Source organism: Leishmania braziliensis, chromosome 30, assembly GCF_000002845.2.
Source record: "Leishmania braziliensis MHOM/BR/75/M2904 complete genome, chromosome 30".
In the NCBI taxonomy this organism is placed as follows: domain Eukaryota; phylum Euglenozoa; class Kinetoplastea; order Trypanosomatida; family Trypanosomatidae; genus Leishmania; species Leishmania braziliensis.
Window position 1 is genome coordinate 991,752 of NC_009322.2, and position 11,869 is coordinate 1,003,620.

At 59.3% G+C, this 11,869-nt stretch overlaps 3 protein-coding genes across 3 annotated transcripts; all 3 read right to left on the reverse strand.

Annotated features, from left to right (window-relative positions):
• Nucleotides 1-3,082: 3,082 nt before the first annotated feature.
• Nucleotides 3,083-4,150, reverse strand: LBRM_30_2840 (conserved hypothetical protein; the record flags this gene model as incomplete). The annotated part of the gene is made up of 1 exon (XM_001566860.1): nucleotides 3,083-4,150. The coding sequence occupies one exon, from the start codon at nucleotides 4,148-4,150 to the stop codon at nucleotides 3,083-3,085; it is 1,068 nt and encodes a 355-aa protein (XP_001566910.1).
• A 916-nt stretch (nucleotides 4,151-5,066) lies between these two features.
• Nucleotides 5,067-6,527, reverse strand: LBRM_30_2850 (conserved hypothetical protein; the record flags this gene model as incomplete). The annotated part of the gene is made up of 1 exon (XM_001566861.2): nucleotides 5,067-6,527. One exon carries the CDS (start codon nucleotides 6,525-6,527, stop codon nucleotides 5,067-5,069), a length of 1,461 nt encoding a protein of 486 aa, XP_001566911.2.
• A 3,005-nt stretch (nucleotides 6,528-9,532) lies between these two features.
• On the reverse strand, nucleotides 9,533-11,554 carry LBRM_30_2860 (conserved hypothetical protein; the record flags this gene model as incomplete). Its single annotated transcript, XM_001566862.1, has 1 exon — nucleotides 9,533-11,554. The coding sequence occupies one exon, from the start codon at nucleotides 11,552-11,554 to the stop codon at nucleotides 9,533-9,535; it is 2,022 nt and encodes a 673-aa protein (XP_001566912.1).
• Nucleotides 11,555-11,869: the final 315 nt, after the last annotated feature.

The following is an 11,869-nucleotide window of genomic DNA, read 5'->3' on the forward strand; positions in this document are numbered from 1 at the left end:
GACAGTCCTCACCAACGTAAGCCGCATCGTCAGTTGTCCTTCGCAACAGCTCGGTATCAGCTGCCCCTTGAGGAAATCCTCTATTGGGGAGTGATGAGCAGGGTGGCGCCGCGAATATGTAGCAGCACATTCCGCACCGTGTGGAGGAGCTCTGCGTGCATGCCTTCAAGAACTGCAACCACGCTGATGTTGGTACATGCTGTGGGCTTGGCTAAAGTACTGGCAGCAGCCCATACCCACGTAATCGACTGAGCCACCGCCACGCTCCACCTTCCCCTCCCTCCCCGTTGGAATGGTGCGCTGTCTCTAGTATACATCACCCCTCTGGAAGATGCGCCTGCTTCCCCTCCTCGCAGGCAGCGGCACAGTGCCATACTACGCAGCAGCATCTGGCGGCAAACGCCACGTGCACGTTCTCAAAGCCGGCCTGCTTTCCCTTCGCGGCGAGTGGGGGTCAGACCGGGGACAACACTCTCTGGGACAGCAGAGCTCCAGCGCAGTGCAACCGTGCACCTGGGTCCACCTTTCACATCTTCCACTGCAGTACGCGTTCACGCCCCGTGTGTGCCACGCGAAAGGGGTAAACCGAGAACGATTCCGTCCACTGAGCGCGAGCTCAAGCCTCGCTCCTTTCCATGGCTCGAGTGCGAGCTACATTTTAAACGAGGGGTGCTGTTGGCGGTGCGTGAAGTTCGCAGACTGGCAAAAGCCTCTCGCAGGACGAAGCGGTAAGCGCAGCTGAAGAGCATCTTTTGGGTGCCCTCATGCGGCGTTTCTGCCTGCAGGCCATTCCCTCTGTCGCCTAGCCTTGGCGGCTGCGGGTGTTGCGGCCGTTCCTCTTCTGGTGGCAGCGCCAATGAGGCCTTCCCATCCGTCTCGCGAGTAACGTTCAGCAATGCTGTTTCACAGCTTGTGAGACCCTGCGGCTCCGGGACGGTCGCTCCGCACTCCTCTTCCCGTGGAGGAGATCGGCAACGATTCCTGCATGGTCACATCTCTCATCGTAAGATGGTGACCCATAGCCCAGGTACCGCCGCAGCGTTGCGTAGGACGTAGGGCCTGTCATGCACCTCGGTTGGTGCGCTGACACTCCGTTCGCTGCCATACACCTTGATGCGCTTCTTCTCGCGGAGGTCAGCCTGCAGTGCGGGCTGAGCCGCTTTGTCGCTTCGCGCACTGGCCATCTGCATGCCAGGGGCGTGAACATCCGTGCGCCGCTCCTCCGGAGTGGCACCAGTCACCCAAGAAGCTCGCCACCCCAGTTTCTGTAGGTGCGGTTCCCGTGTGGGTAGGAAGGCATTGTATGCCACCCTGCGCAGTGACGTGCGCCCTTCCATCAGTAGCCCGTAGTACTCACCCCCTATTGAATCTCCCTCCCACAACAGGGGCCTGAACGCTCAGGCAGTCCAACTGTTTTACTCGGACCTCGAAGAGCCGCTTGGTCAAGTTGTCGCGCTACTGCACCTTCGCGAGTGGCATCGTGGGCATTTTTGACGGCGGCGAAGACTGTCTAAACCTGAGGGGAAAGGAAAGACTACGAGGGTGGGGCAAGCGGAGGGAAGCCGCATAGGGCGTTTCAGCTCGTCTTGCGGGGCGGACGAAAGGGCAAAGAAAGGTAAGAGAGAGAGAGCGGTGGTGGAATGCCGCACATTATCCTCCAGCAGAGTGACCCCGCAGACGTGGGATCTTGTTTCTCGCGCGGCCTGCTGGTGATGCGGATCGCTTCCTGGTGCGTCCGTCTTCTTCTCGCGCTCGTCCTGTGGGTGCTTGGACTTGGGGGTCTCTGGGCTGGGCGGTGGGCCGTGGCAGGCCGGGTGCGACCGTCCGGGATGCCTCGCGGGGAGAACCGCGCCCCTCAGATTCCGGGCGCGGGAGAAAGCAGGACCCCAAACCCGCCGCCCGAAGGAATTCAGTGAAGAAGAGCAACTCCAACAACAACGCCCGCCCAAAAGGAGATGCGGCGGGGGATTCTCGCTGTAAGGCTGAGAAGGATTGACTCGTGCTGTAGCGTCGGGTGGTTTTTCGGCTCTGCTCGCCGTGGCCGGCAGCTGTGGAGAACCGGCGACGCGCAATCACGAAGGAAGACGCTCCATTTCACCGTTGCATACCCCATCCAGCACAGAATCTGAGTGCCAATTACGATGGCACCGATGTTACCAGCGACAGCAGCAGTGATACGCCTTAGGGCTATACCGCAGAGCAAGCCCGCCGCTGCGTTTGCCAGCACAGCGCAGGAGGGGCGTGCGACATGGACTTCGCTCGAATCGTGGTGGTCCGCATCGGGAAGTAGAAAAGATGCTGCTCTGATAGATCGCCTCGTCTGCAATGCCTCATGACGTGGCGAGGAGGCGCTATGTGAAATGTTTACAGAGTTGTAAGAGTTGTCGTCAACAGCATCAGTGCCATCAGGCCGTTGATGCTCGGCAAAGCGGCACATGGCGTCGGCGCGTAACGCCTGGAACATGCGTTGCTCCTCTTCCGCTGGGTCAGTGAGCCGGGCAGACGACTGCCTGCGGTTCGGATTGACTGTTGAAGAAGCATCCAAGTCATCAAAGAAGGTCTGCCGCAGCGTGGCCAAAGGGATGATGTTGTGGGCTGCCGGGTTCATGTGCAGCTCCATAACTTCCCGACGCGTGTAGTGGATGGTGGCTGAGCACTGCAAAGAAGGGAGGGAAGGGGGAAAGGGAAAGCAAAGGGAAGTGACAAGAAACTCCTGGGGAGGGGGGAGCCGGAAAGAGAGACAGGGCCGTGGTATACTCTCCTGCAGGGCGGTGCTCTACACAGCGCATTCCAACAGACGCTCCCGACCGAGTTGCGGGACACCAAAACGACAAGGGAGAGGGAAAAGGGAAGGAAGGGCCTCCTTTCCACGCGGTAAGCGACGCGTCTTTCACGTGTGTCTTGTCCACTTTTTCTCTGGGAGGAAGAGAAAACGCGTGTAATGCGCTGTAGAAAATGTACACCGGCTTGATCGCTGTCCTGCAACGGCTCTGTGGAACGAGGCGTGATGTGAAGCGCATTAGTCATGTGTTGAAGAAGATCCACCATCTGCTGCGCGTTTCATTTCAGCTCCGCTACACCATTACACGTCAGCTGCTGCCACGACTTCGTTGGTGACGGTGTCGCGCACAAGCAACTCCATCTCCTCGGCGGCCTCGTCGTACCCTACCCCGAGTACTTCGTACAGCGTCAGGGCGGTGCCGGCGTCACTGCCAGTTCTCCCCTGCCGTGACCACGGGGCGCCGGGTTTTACTCCGAAGAGGCCTTCGGTGAGCCACATGGAGTTGTCGCAGTTGTCGTCACCCATGATGTTCATATACCGTCGCGGATCTTCTTTCATCGTCAGAGGGCTTCCCGGAACGGGTCCGTTATAGTCGAGCGACAGGATCCCTAACGGCAGCACTGGACAACCGTGCAGAATGGGAGCGAGGCAAGCGGCTGGCGCGCCAGATGGGTGCCACATGAGCGCAGGCGTCGTCAAGGATGTAAGACGGTCAACGACACCGATGCTAACGGCGACGCCATAGCGGCTCAGCACCTTCGTCCCGTGCCGCAGGTGTTCGCCAAAGACGTCGGTAACCTCGGCAGTGATGTCGAGGTAGCGCTTCGTGGCCTGCGCTCCACCGCATTGGTATGGGAAGTCGAGTTGCAAGGCGCTGGGGTGCAGCCGCGAGCCACACTCCAACAAGCGACCCATGCCCGACAAGGAGAAGTGTCGACGGCGAGCAAGTTGGTAGAAGACGTCCAGGACACCACGTGGCGATGTGGAGGGTGAGGTCGAGTTGTTTGAATCAGAAATCAGCTCCTTGGTGACCGCTTCCATCAGGCAAACAGCGCCAAGGGATGGCGGCGTGTCGCCTGTTGGGGGTCGAAGTGGCGGACGCAGGCGAGCGCGGCCGCGCACGAGCTCCTCGTCGGACACGACAAACCCGCCAGGCAGCCCACTGGTGTGGACGACAAGTTTGCCCTTCGCATCCGTTTCGCTAGCAACATCGTCGTAGGAGCCAATAATGGTCAGGGGCACCGTCAAGTCCGCACCGACCTGCAACGCACAGAGGAGCCCCTCATCTGTGATGGGAAGAGGCTCGTGAAGGACATCCTGCAGACGTGACTGCAGCGAGGACAACATTGTCCGTGACACGGAACTCATGCGGGTGGTTAGAGTCGCAACACTTGCGCCGCAACCGCCACTACGTTGGCCGCGCGTGAGGAGCGGGAACGCCGTGCGGACCGCACTCATCTCTCTCCACTGGCGCACAGCGGGAGGTGGGTGCGGGGGAAGTGGTAGGATGGGGACCGTGCGGGGGATCCACCACTGCAGTCACGCTTGGGATGGGTCGGCGTGTATCGTGCCTTTTGTTCGTGAAACGGCAGATTGGGGTGAGCGGTACGATGTCCCAAACAGAGAACTGGGGAGAGGGAGAGAAGTATGGGGGTGACGCAGAGTGATCTGCGGAGAAGAAAGATGAACAGTTCGTGTGCCGGCTAAAAAAACCCCAGCGACACAACACTGGCAGGTTGACTTGCTTGCTGGGGTGCCTGCACCTACACCTCAAACACGTGCACACACACAGAGAGAGAGAGGGGGGGTGGTGGTGGGAGCAAATGCAGGGAGATGACACTGACGCTTCGCCGCCGCCGCCGTCACCGCCCCTCCCACTCATATCTGCTTCGCATAACCTCACGCACGCGTTACGTGCAGTGAAAGAAACCTTCACTGGTCGCTCCGTTGTAAATGCAAGAGGCGCGCCGTGCAACGATTCGAGGGCAGAGGAGGATACACAGAGTAAGCAAGTCACTGTCCATAACACCTAGTCTACTCGCGATGCTAAGCAAGGGGAAGGAGGAATGAGAAACAAGAAAAACATGCCCATAATAAGAAATACGCAAGACCTCGGCCAGTGGTAGTCATGACCAGCAGCGTCAACCACGTCTGCAGAAGAGTTGAGAGACACAAAATGCGAAAATCAATTTTCAAAACAGGACGCCCTTGCGTACCGCACTGCACTAGAAGGAGCGGGTGAGAGGGTAAGGAAAGAGCAGCGGCTTCGACGCCACTAACTTTCTCAGTCGTCCATCGACCACGGCAGCTTTGCTTCAAACGACTCCTCGTCTTTGTCAACATCGTCACTGCCGGGCTGATGAGCACCTCCACTGGCTGCCGCTCGAAGTTCGACGGGGCAGCTGCCACTAGTACACTGAGGTTTTGTCAGGGGAGAAGTCGTGCTTTCCTCGGTATTTGCCTCCGTGGTTGACTCCTCGCATGGCGCAGGCGAGTTCTGCTTCGTAGACGCCGGTGCCGGCGATGCGGAGGATGATGACTCTACTCTCTTAGGGCTTTCAGGGCCACTGGGTGGGTAGCCAGCGTATGTTTCGAGAACTGCTTTGACGTCGTCATTGCACTTGAGCAGCGCGTGGAAGAGTGTGCCCGAGCGCGAGTCCAGCAGGGTGCCCTCACTGTGCTCGGCGGGGGCAGCGCAGATGTCTGCGATGAGCCGCGACAGCTTCACCTTGTGGTACTGGCAGCTGTCCAACACCGAGGCGCCGAGGGCCGTCGACGCCTCTTTCCGCTGCAGCAGACTACCTAGCAGCTTCACGTTGCCGCTCGCCAGCTCCATCTCCTTTGTGACCCGCTCCTCCATCTCCCGCAGCCACGCGAGCTTCTCCTGGATGGCCTCGTACTGCATGCGAATACGGTGCCAGTACTCTGTGTTATCCTTTAGATGCAGCGCCTCTGCTTCATCTTTTCTGTCCCTGTCGTCGTCGCCATTTTGATGGCTGTTGCCGCCCTCCTCATGTTGCGCGCTTCCAAACGTCGCGGGCGCGGGTGATGACGTCGGCTCCATCGCCGCGGCAATATCGCGCAACGGTTGCGGCAGGCGTGACAGGGTTTGCATCAACCCTAAGAGCTGCCCTGCATCGGTGCACTGCTGGTATAAGCCCATGCGCCATGCAATGTTCAACCAGTAGTCCTCATCCGAGGTGAAGCGCGGCACAATGTAGGACCGCACTTGGTACACCTCATAATGCTCTTGAATGTACTTCACCAGATCCGAGGCTGGGGTGTACGCGCCACCCGTCCTCTCGAACAGTTTCGTAGCTACATCCGCTGACCCTCCGGCCTCGCTATCCGTTGGCGTGGGCGTCGGCGAGTCTTTCTTTCCAGGCTCTGAAGGGGGTGCGAGGAGGTGGGCAATGGTCTTCTTCATTTCCTCCCACAGCGGGGCATCGGCGCGCAAGATAGCCGGGGTAATGGCGCATGTATTGGGGTCACGCAAAGCAGCTTCCAGACACCACACCCACTCCTCTTCGCTGCCTGCCCATGAGGTCGGCGGTGTCATGATGTCTGGCACGCTTAGCATCTTTTCGTTCGATGCGGCAGCTTCGGCGGTCGAGTTGGGATTGGTCGACACGCTCTCCAAAGCGTCCAGGACGCCCGTGTAACGGACTACTTCGATGCCCTGGTTAGAGATGCTCGCGAGAGTGTCGGCTGCCGACACCGCCCAGTCGCTAAACGTGGAGAACATCCGCACGTCTCATGGGGCTCGGTGTTGCTGCCTGTTTGAAGACGAGAAGGCTAACGAGAACGGTGTGCAAGTCAATTCCTACGTCCGACAAGCACCTAGGAAAAGTAAATGGGAGGAGGGGAAAAGACAGCGACCATTGAGGAGAGAGGGAAGGCAATGGGAAAGAGAGGCATACAATGCCGACCTCGGAGGAAAAGCGAGCCCCACAACGCCGACGACTTGATGACTGCGTTTCGTCGAGGCGCAGGAAAGACGGCGGACGCCACGGCAGAACGCGACAAGAGCACGCGCATCCAAAGAGAGCCATCAACTGGCTTCACTGCGCATAAAGTATGAAGGCATGCAAGTGTAGGATTTTGCCAAGTGCTCCAATGCTAAAGCACTGTGATTTCCCTCATATCTCCACGACCGTTTCGACTCCCCTCAACTCCATAATGCGTCAGCGTCGTACCCGCTCGCACCTCTCCGCTACTGCACGAGGAGTCTCCGTTGTACATTAAACGCAGGAGGCGTACACTACGAATGACGGTGTGGTCGCAGCACCTCGGCAGCCTTCACACAAGGGCGTGCCGGCGTCGACCCTCTTTGAAATTCCGCACGCACACGCTTCCCCCATGCGCAGCGGTCGCGTGCACATCAACGTGTCACTCCCTGGCGAGCAGCGGACGGACTCGTTGGGCCAAGGAAAGCGAGAGGCACGCATGCTGTGGCTCTCCCCGTTCTGTGGAGTTCCTTTATTCCCCTGTGAGTGAAAAACGCGGCACGCACAGACATCATGCCAGGAGGAGCTGCACTCTCTCACAGTCATTGGGCACGCATAGGCACGGCGACACGAGGCTGCGACCCCCCCCCCTCCCCCTCCTTTGCTTGCAGCTATCGCACTGCGTATGAAGCAACGGAGCTGAGGCCTGACCTGCTGCGAGGACAGCTTGCTCAACCAAGACACAGCAGAGCAAGTGTGGTTGGTGTTGGGGACTCGCTCTCCCTCATCATGGCGCTCAGCACGGGTTCCACAGCGGTGAAGGATGGCCTATTGCGCCGCGGTAGGGCGCTAATGCTGGCGCCACTCGCCCGTCGCGTGCGCCTCTCGATTCCGTTTGTCTTTGGTCACTGGGGATCGGATGGCCGTAGCGAAGTCCACAAGGTTGCGAAACCGGCAACGACAGAGGCGCCGACGAGCACTCCATAGATCACGGGCCTGGACGCCGGCCTCCGCCCTCTAGCCGGACCCTGGCCGTGGACCACTTGGATCGAGGCGTGCAGCCCACCCAGGGCTGTCTGGCGCCACGCGCGCGCCGGAAGAAGAAACGAGGAAAGCGAGAAAGAGCCTGTGAGGCGCATGCTCCGATGCGGCGGCAGGACGACTCATCCTAGACGGCCAGGATTTATAGTTGCAGTGCAGCACAGCGGTCTGGGTGGGCGGTGGTGCTGTGCGTATCTCTGTGGACCTATTCGTGGTGGAGCGGGCGCGTTTAAAACAACAACAAACCATTTTCCTATGATACGCACATGCACCTCCTTCGAGTACAAACATACCGACCCCTAACACCCAAGCAAGAAACTCAGTTTTCATTGTCTATCTGTGTAGAACCAGGCGGGGAAGGGCGTGGAGGAACGTCGGAAGAGTTTAGTCAGCATTCCCCCTCCCCCCATTCTTGGATGCTGTCGCGGGATCGGAAAGATGTCCCGATTAAGGGAAAGAGACAGGCAAAGAGAAAACAAACGCGGGGCCGGGTGGTCGTGCAGGACGGGGGAGTATAGTTGTACAACTCCAGGTAGGAACATGCGCGTCCTCGAGGAAGAGTAGCTGACAAGCACTCAAACGCAGAGCAGGAAGGAGAGCGACGAAGACAAATGTACGAGAAGAACAGAGCTTGGTATCTGCGAAGGAAAGAAAGAATGGGTGGAGGAAAACAGCAGCAGCAGAGGAGCTGCAGTCGTGGCACGCTCTGTCGTGCGGCTCACCCACCGCGTTCACGTCAGATAGCGGTGCCTAGCGAGGAAGCTGGAGGTAACGCCGACTGCATCAGGGAGTCCGTGGGACATGAACGGCCGGCAGCAATGCCAGAGGCTCCGCACACCCTACACAACCACCTCCCCACCTTTGTTCTTACCCCTGCCACCTTCTCGACTGCCGTAGGGATTCCGTCTCGCTGAACTGTGATGAAGCCGACGTAGGAGAGGCACTGCAAACCCGCCAAATACCGCTCCACACCGTACAGTGCATCCGATGAGAGTCGGTGTGCGGCGGCGCCGAAGGTGTGGCGCTCATGATGTGCCTACTCGCACCAACCTGGGTTGCAACGCAAATCATGTCAGCCTCCGGAAACAGGTCATCGGGGTATGATGAGGCTGAGCGCTTCGCGGCCTAGTGGTTGGCTCGGTGCACCGGAGAAACCCTGGTGGGTATAGTAAAAGAAGTATGGCAGCGGTATGGAAAGTATAACGTGAGAGAGTGAGTAGAAAGGGCAGAGGCGGGACGAGGAGGGTGGTGGTGTGCGATGCCGAACACTGTAGGGCAGGTAGAGATACATTAAAGGCAAAAGATCCAGATATGGGCGACGATGGAGAGGCAAACGTATTGGCGAGCGCTCGTGCGCGAGAGATGGTGCTTGGGGGTGGGTTATCGAGCCCACTGCGGAGTACGCTTCCACTACCGCGTAGCTGGCGAGAGTTTGGAGTAACGCTGCCTTTATGCATGCGTAGGCACCGCTAGTCTCCTTCTGACGCTTTTTCGTGTTGTTAATACCATCAGCACCGCGGTATGGTGCCGCCAAGGTGTGTTACTTTCGTGCTTCGCCTGTGCCGTGCTTCGCGGCGTGCCACGTTATCCGTGAGAGTTTATATATGGCACTGCCGAGAGAGAGAGAGAAAGCGAGTACAGGAAAGGGGGAGTGGCGCTACCGCGCTATGGGTGGTGAGGCATGGGACTGTCTTCAGCTTCGCTTGTTGTGGTTTGCCTCCCTCCCTGTCTTCGCCCTTCAAGCATTCAGCACCGGCCACAACTAGTGCGACTGAAGGAAGCGTATAGCAATGGAGTCCACAGCTGGACTAATGGCTCGCGTCACGCTGCGCACCACCATTCGATCCTGCGGTGTGCGAGAGTGCCGCGGAATGCCTTGCAAAAATGCGAGTGATAATTCCCATTGGCCTTGAATCGCGGCAGCCCAGAGACCCAGGCGCTGGGCGTAGTTGTCCAGCGGCAACCCATCCTGCCGCGTGGCGTCGAGTACGGCCATGACCAGATGCCACTTGCCAGCCAACATGCACGCTTTGGCAGCGATGCGGTGGGCAAGGGGTGGAACCACCGTGCGCGGCTGTGAGGACTTCGCAGTGTCGTAGACGCGCAACGCCGCCTCCCACTGTCGCGCCGCCACGCACGCTTGCATCACAGCGCACAGGGAGAGCGGGTGTGAGTCGACGCGGACGTCATGTAGCTGGAGATCGAAGAGCCGCGTCGCAAACTTCCACTGTGCGCCTTTGGCGCACGCAAAGAGAAGCGCCATAGACGTCTGTGTCGAGAGCAAATGCACGCCGCTGTCCATGAGCGTGGCGCCGACGGAAAGAGCCGCTTCCCATTGCCCTGATTGCTCGCACATTGTCACCAGCTCCGTCATGCCAGCGGCCAGCGAGGCGTCGTCCGCCTTCGACATCCAGGAAAGTGCTTCCAGCGCCTTCTGCCACTGCTGAATTGCACTGAAAGACCGCACCAATGTGTGATAGGTTGATCCGATAGCGAGGCTGTCAATGAAGTCCTCCTTGACAGCCATGTCGTACAGCGCCGCCGCCTCGCGCCACGCGCCGGCCTGATCACACTGAGTTAGCAAGATGGCCACGGTGCGCTCGTTCGGCTTCACGTCGGAGGCACGCGCCATGTGCAGCAGCTGCAGCGAGGTCACCCACCCGGGTGACACCTCCATCAGCCGACAGAAGAACTCCGCGTCGGCCGGCAGCAGCTGTGCAGTTTCCTGGGTACGATAGAGGCACTGAAGCATATGCAGGCACGTTTCCCATTGACGTAGCGTGGCTGTTTGCATGATGAGCTGCTGCACGAAGGCAGGATCGATGAATGCGCCGTGTGCCAGTCCCGATTCGAAGAGCCGCCGCGCCTGCGCCTTCGCCCCACTCGCGGCAAGATACGGCACCAGCACGCCAAGAGAGTAGACCTCCCCACACGGAAGACGGTGCTCGGCGTCTTGCGCCACAACCAGGGCTGCCAGCCAGCTGCCGTGCTCTTCGGCTAGTACTCGAATCGCGTTGGTCACGTTGAGCGCCCAGCCTCGCGTGGCGCAGTGGCGAAGAATCGGGTTCACGTTGTCTGGTCGCAGGAGGGAGGCGAGAAACAACGATGCTGGTGGCTGCGGCAGGTACTCACAGAAGTGGAGCGCCTCCTCCCAGTAGCCGGTGCGCTGAGCGGTGTGGCAGAGCACATGCAGCGATGAAGTTTTCACGAGCGTCGCATCAGCCTTCAGGCTGCTCTTGGCGAGCTTCCAGACTCGCTGAACGAGAGGAATGTCCGTCCGTACGCCGAAAGAAGAGGAGGTCTCATGCGACTTGGAGGCGTCCACGGCTCTCTGGTGCCCGTTCGTCCCCACCACCGCCGAAGCCAGAGGTTGGGCACCATGTGGTGGCACAAAGTTGGTGCGCAGCACAGCCTGGGCAGCCGCGTTGGCAAAAGAGTGCGCTTGCGCGCGCTGGTGCTGTGCGTACCGGGAAAAGTTTACAATATCATTGTGCCCACTAGACGTCGCCCAGTCTGAAGAGGATGATGAGGAAGAAGAAACTGTGGAAGAGGACAGCGTCGATGCCGTAGTTGTCGCTGCGGCGGCAAAGGAGGACAACGTTCCGTCTGAATGGTGACCACGACGGCGCACGCTGCGCGCCGCATTCGAGGCCACCCTCGTCACCCTGTGGTCTTCCTGGAGTGTTTCACTGAAAATGCGCCGCAGTACGCCGCAGCAGGCGTTCACGTCGCCCGCCACCACCGTTTGAGCTAGAAGCGTCGCTAGACTACTCCCCGCTTTCATGGCCACCTGACACCTTTATAAGTAGAGGAGGGCAGCACAGCGCGTCTGACAGCAGGTTTGCCGCACGATAATGACCAGAAAAGAAGTCGAAGACGAAACACTCGCAACGATGAAGAGATTGCAGAGGAAAGAGGACGTGCGCAAGGGTGTAATGGGTGGCAAGCGGAGGGGTGTGAAAGAGAGAGTTGTCGACAGCAACATGACGTCTGCCCGAAGAAGGAAAGAGAGACAAAACCGCAGGGATACACGCCAAAATCAATGCGGTAAGTCGACCGGAGGGGAGGGAGGGAGGAGGGGGGGGGGGGGGTTCAGGCT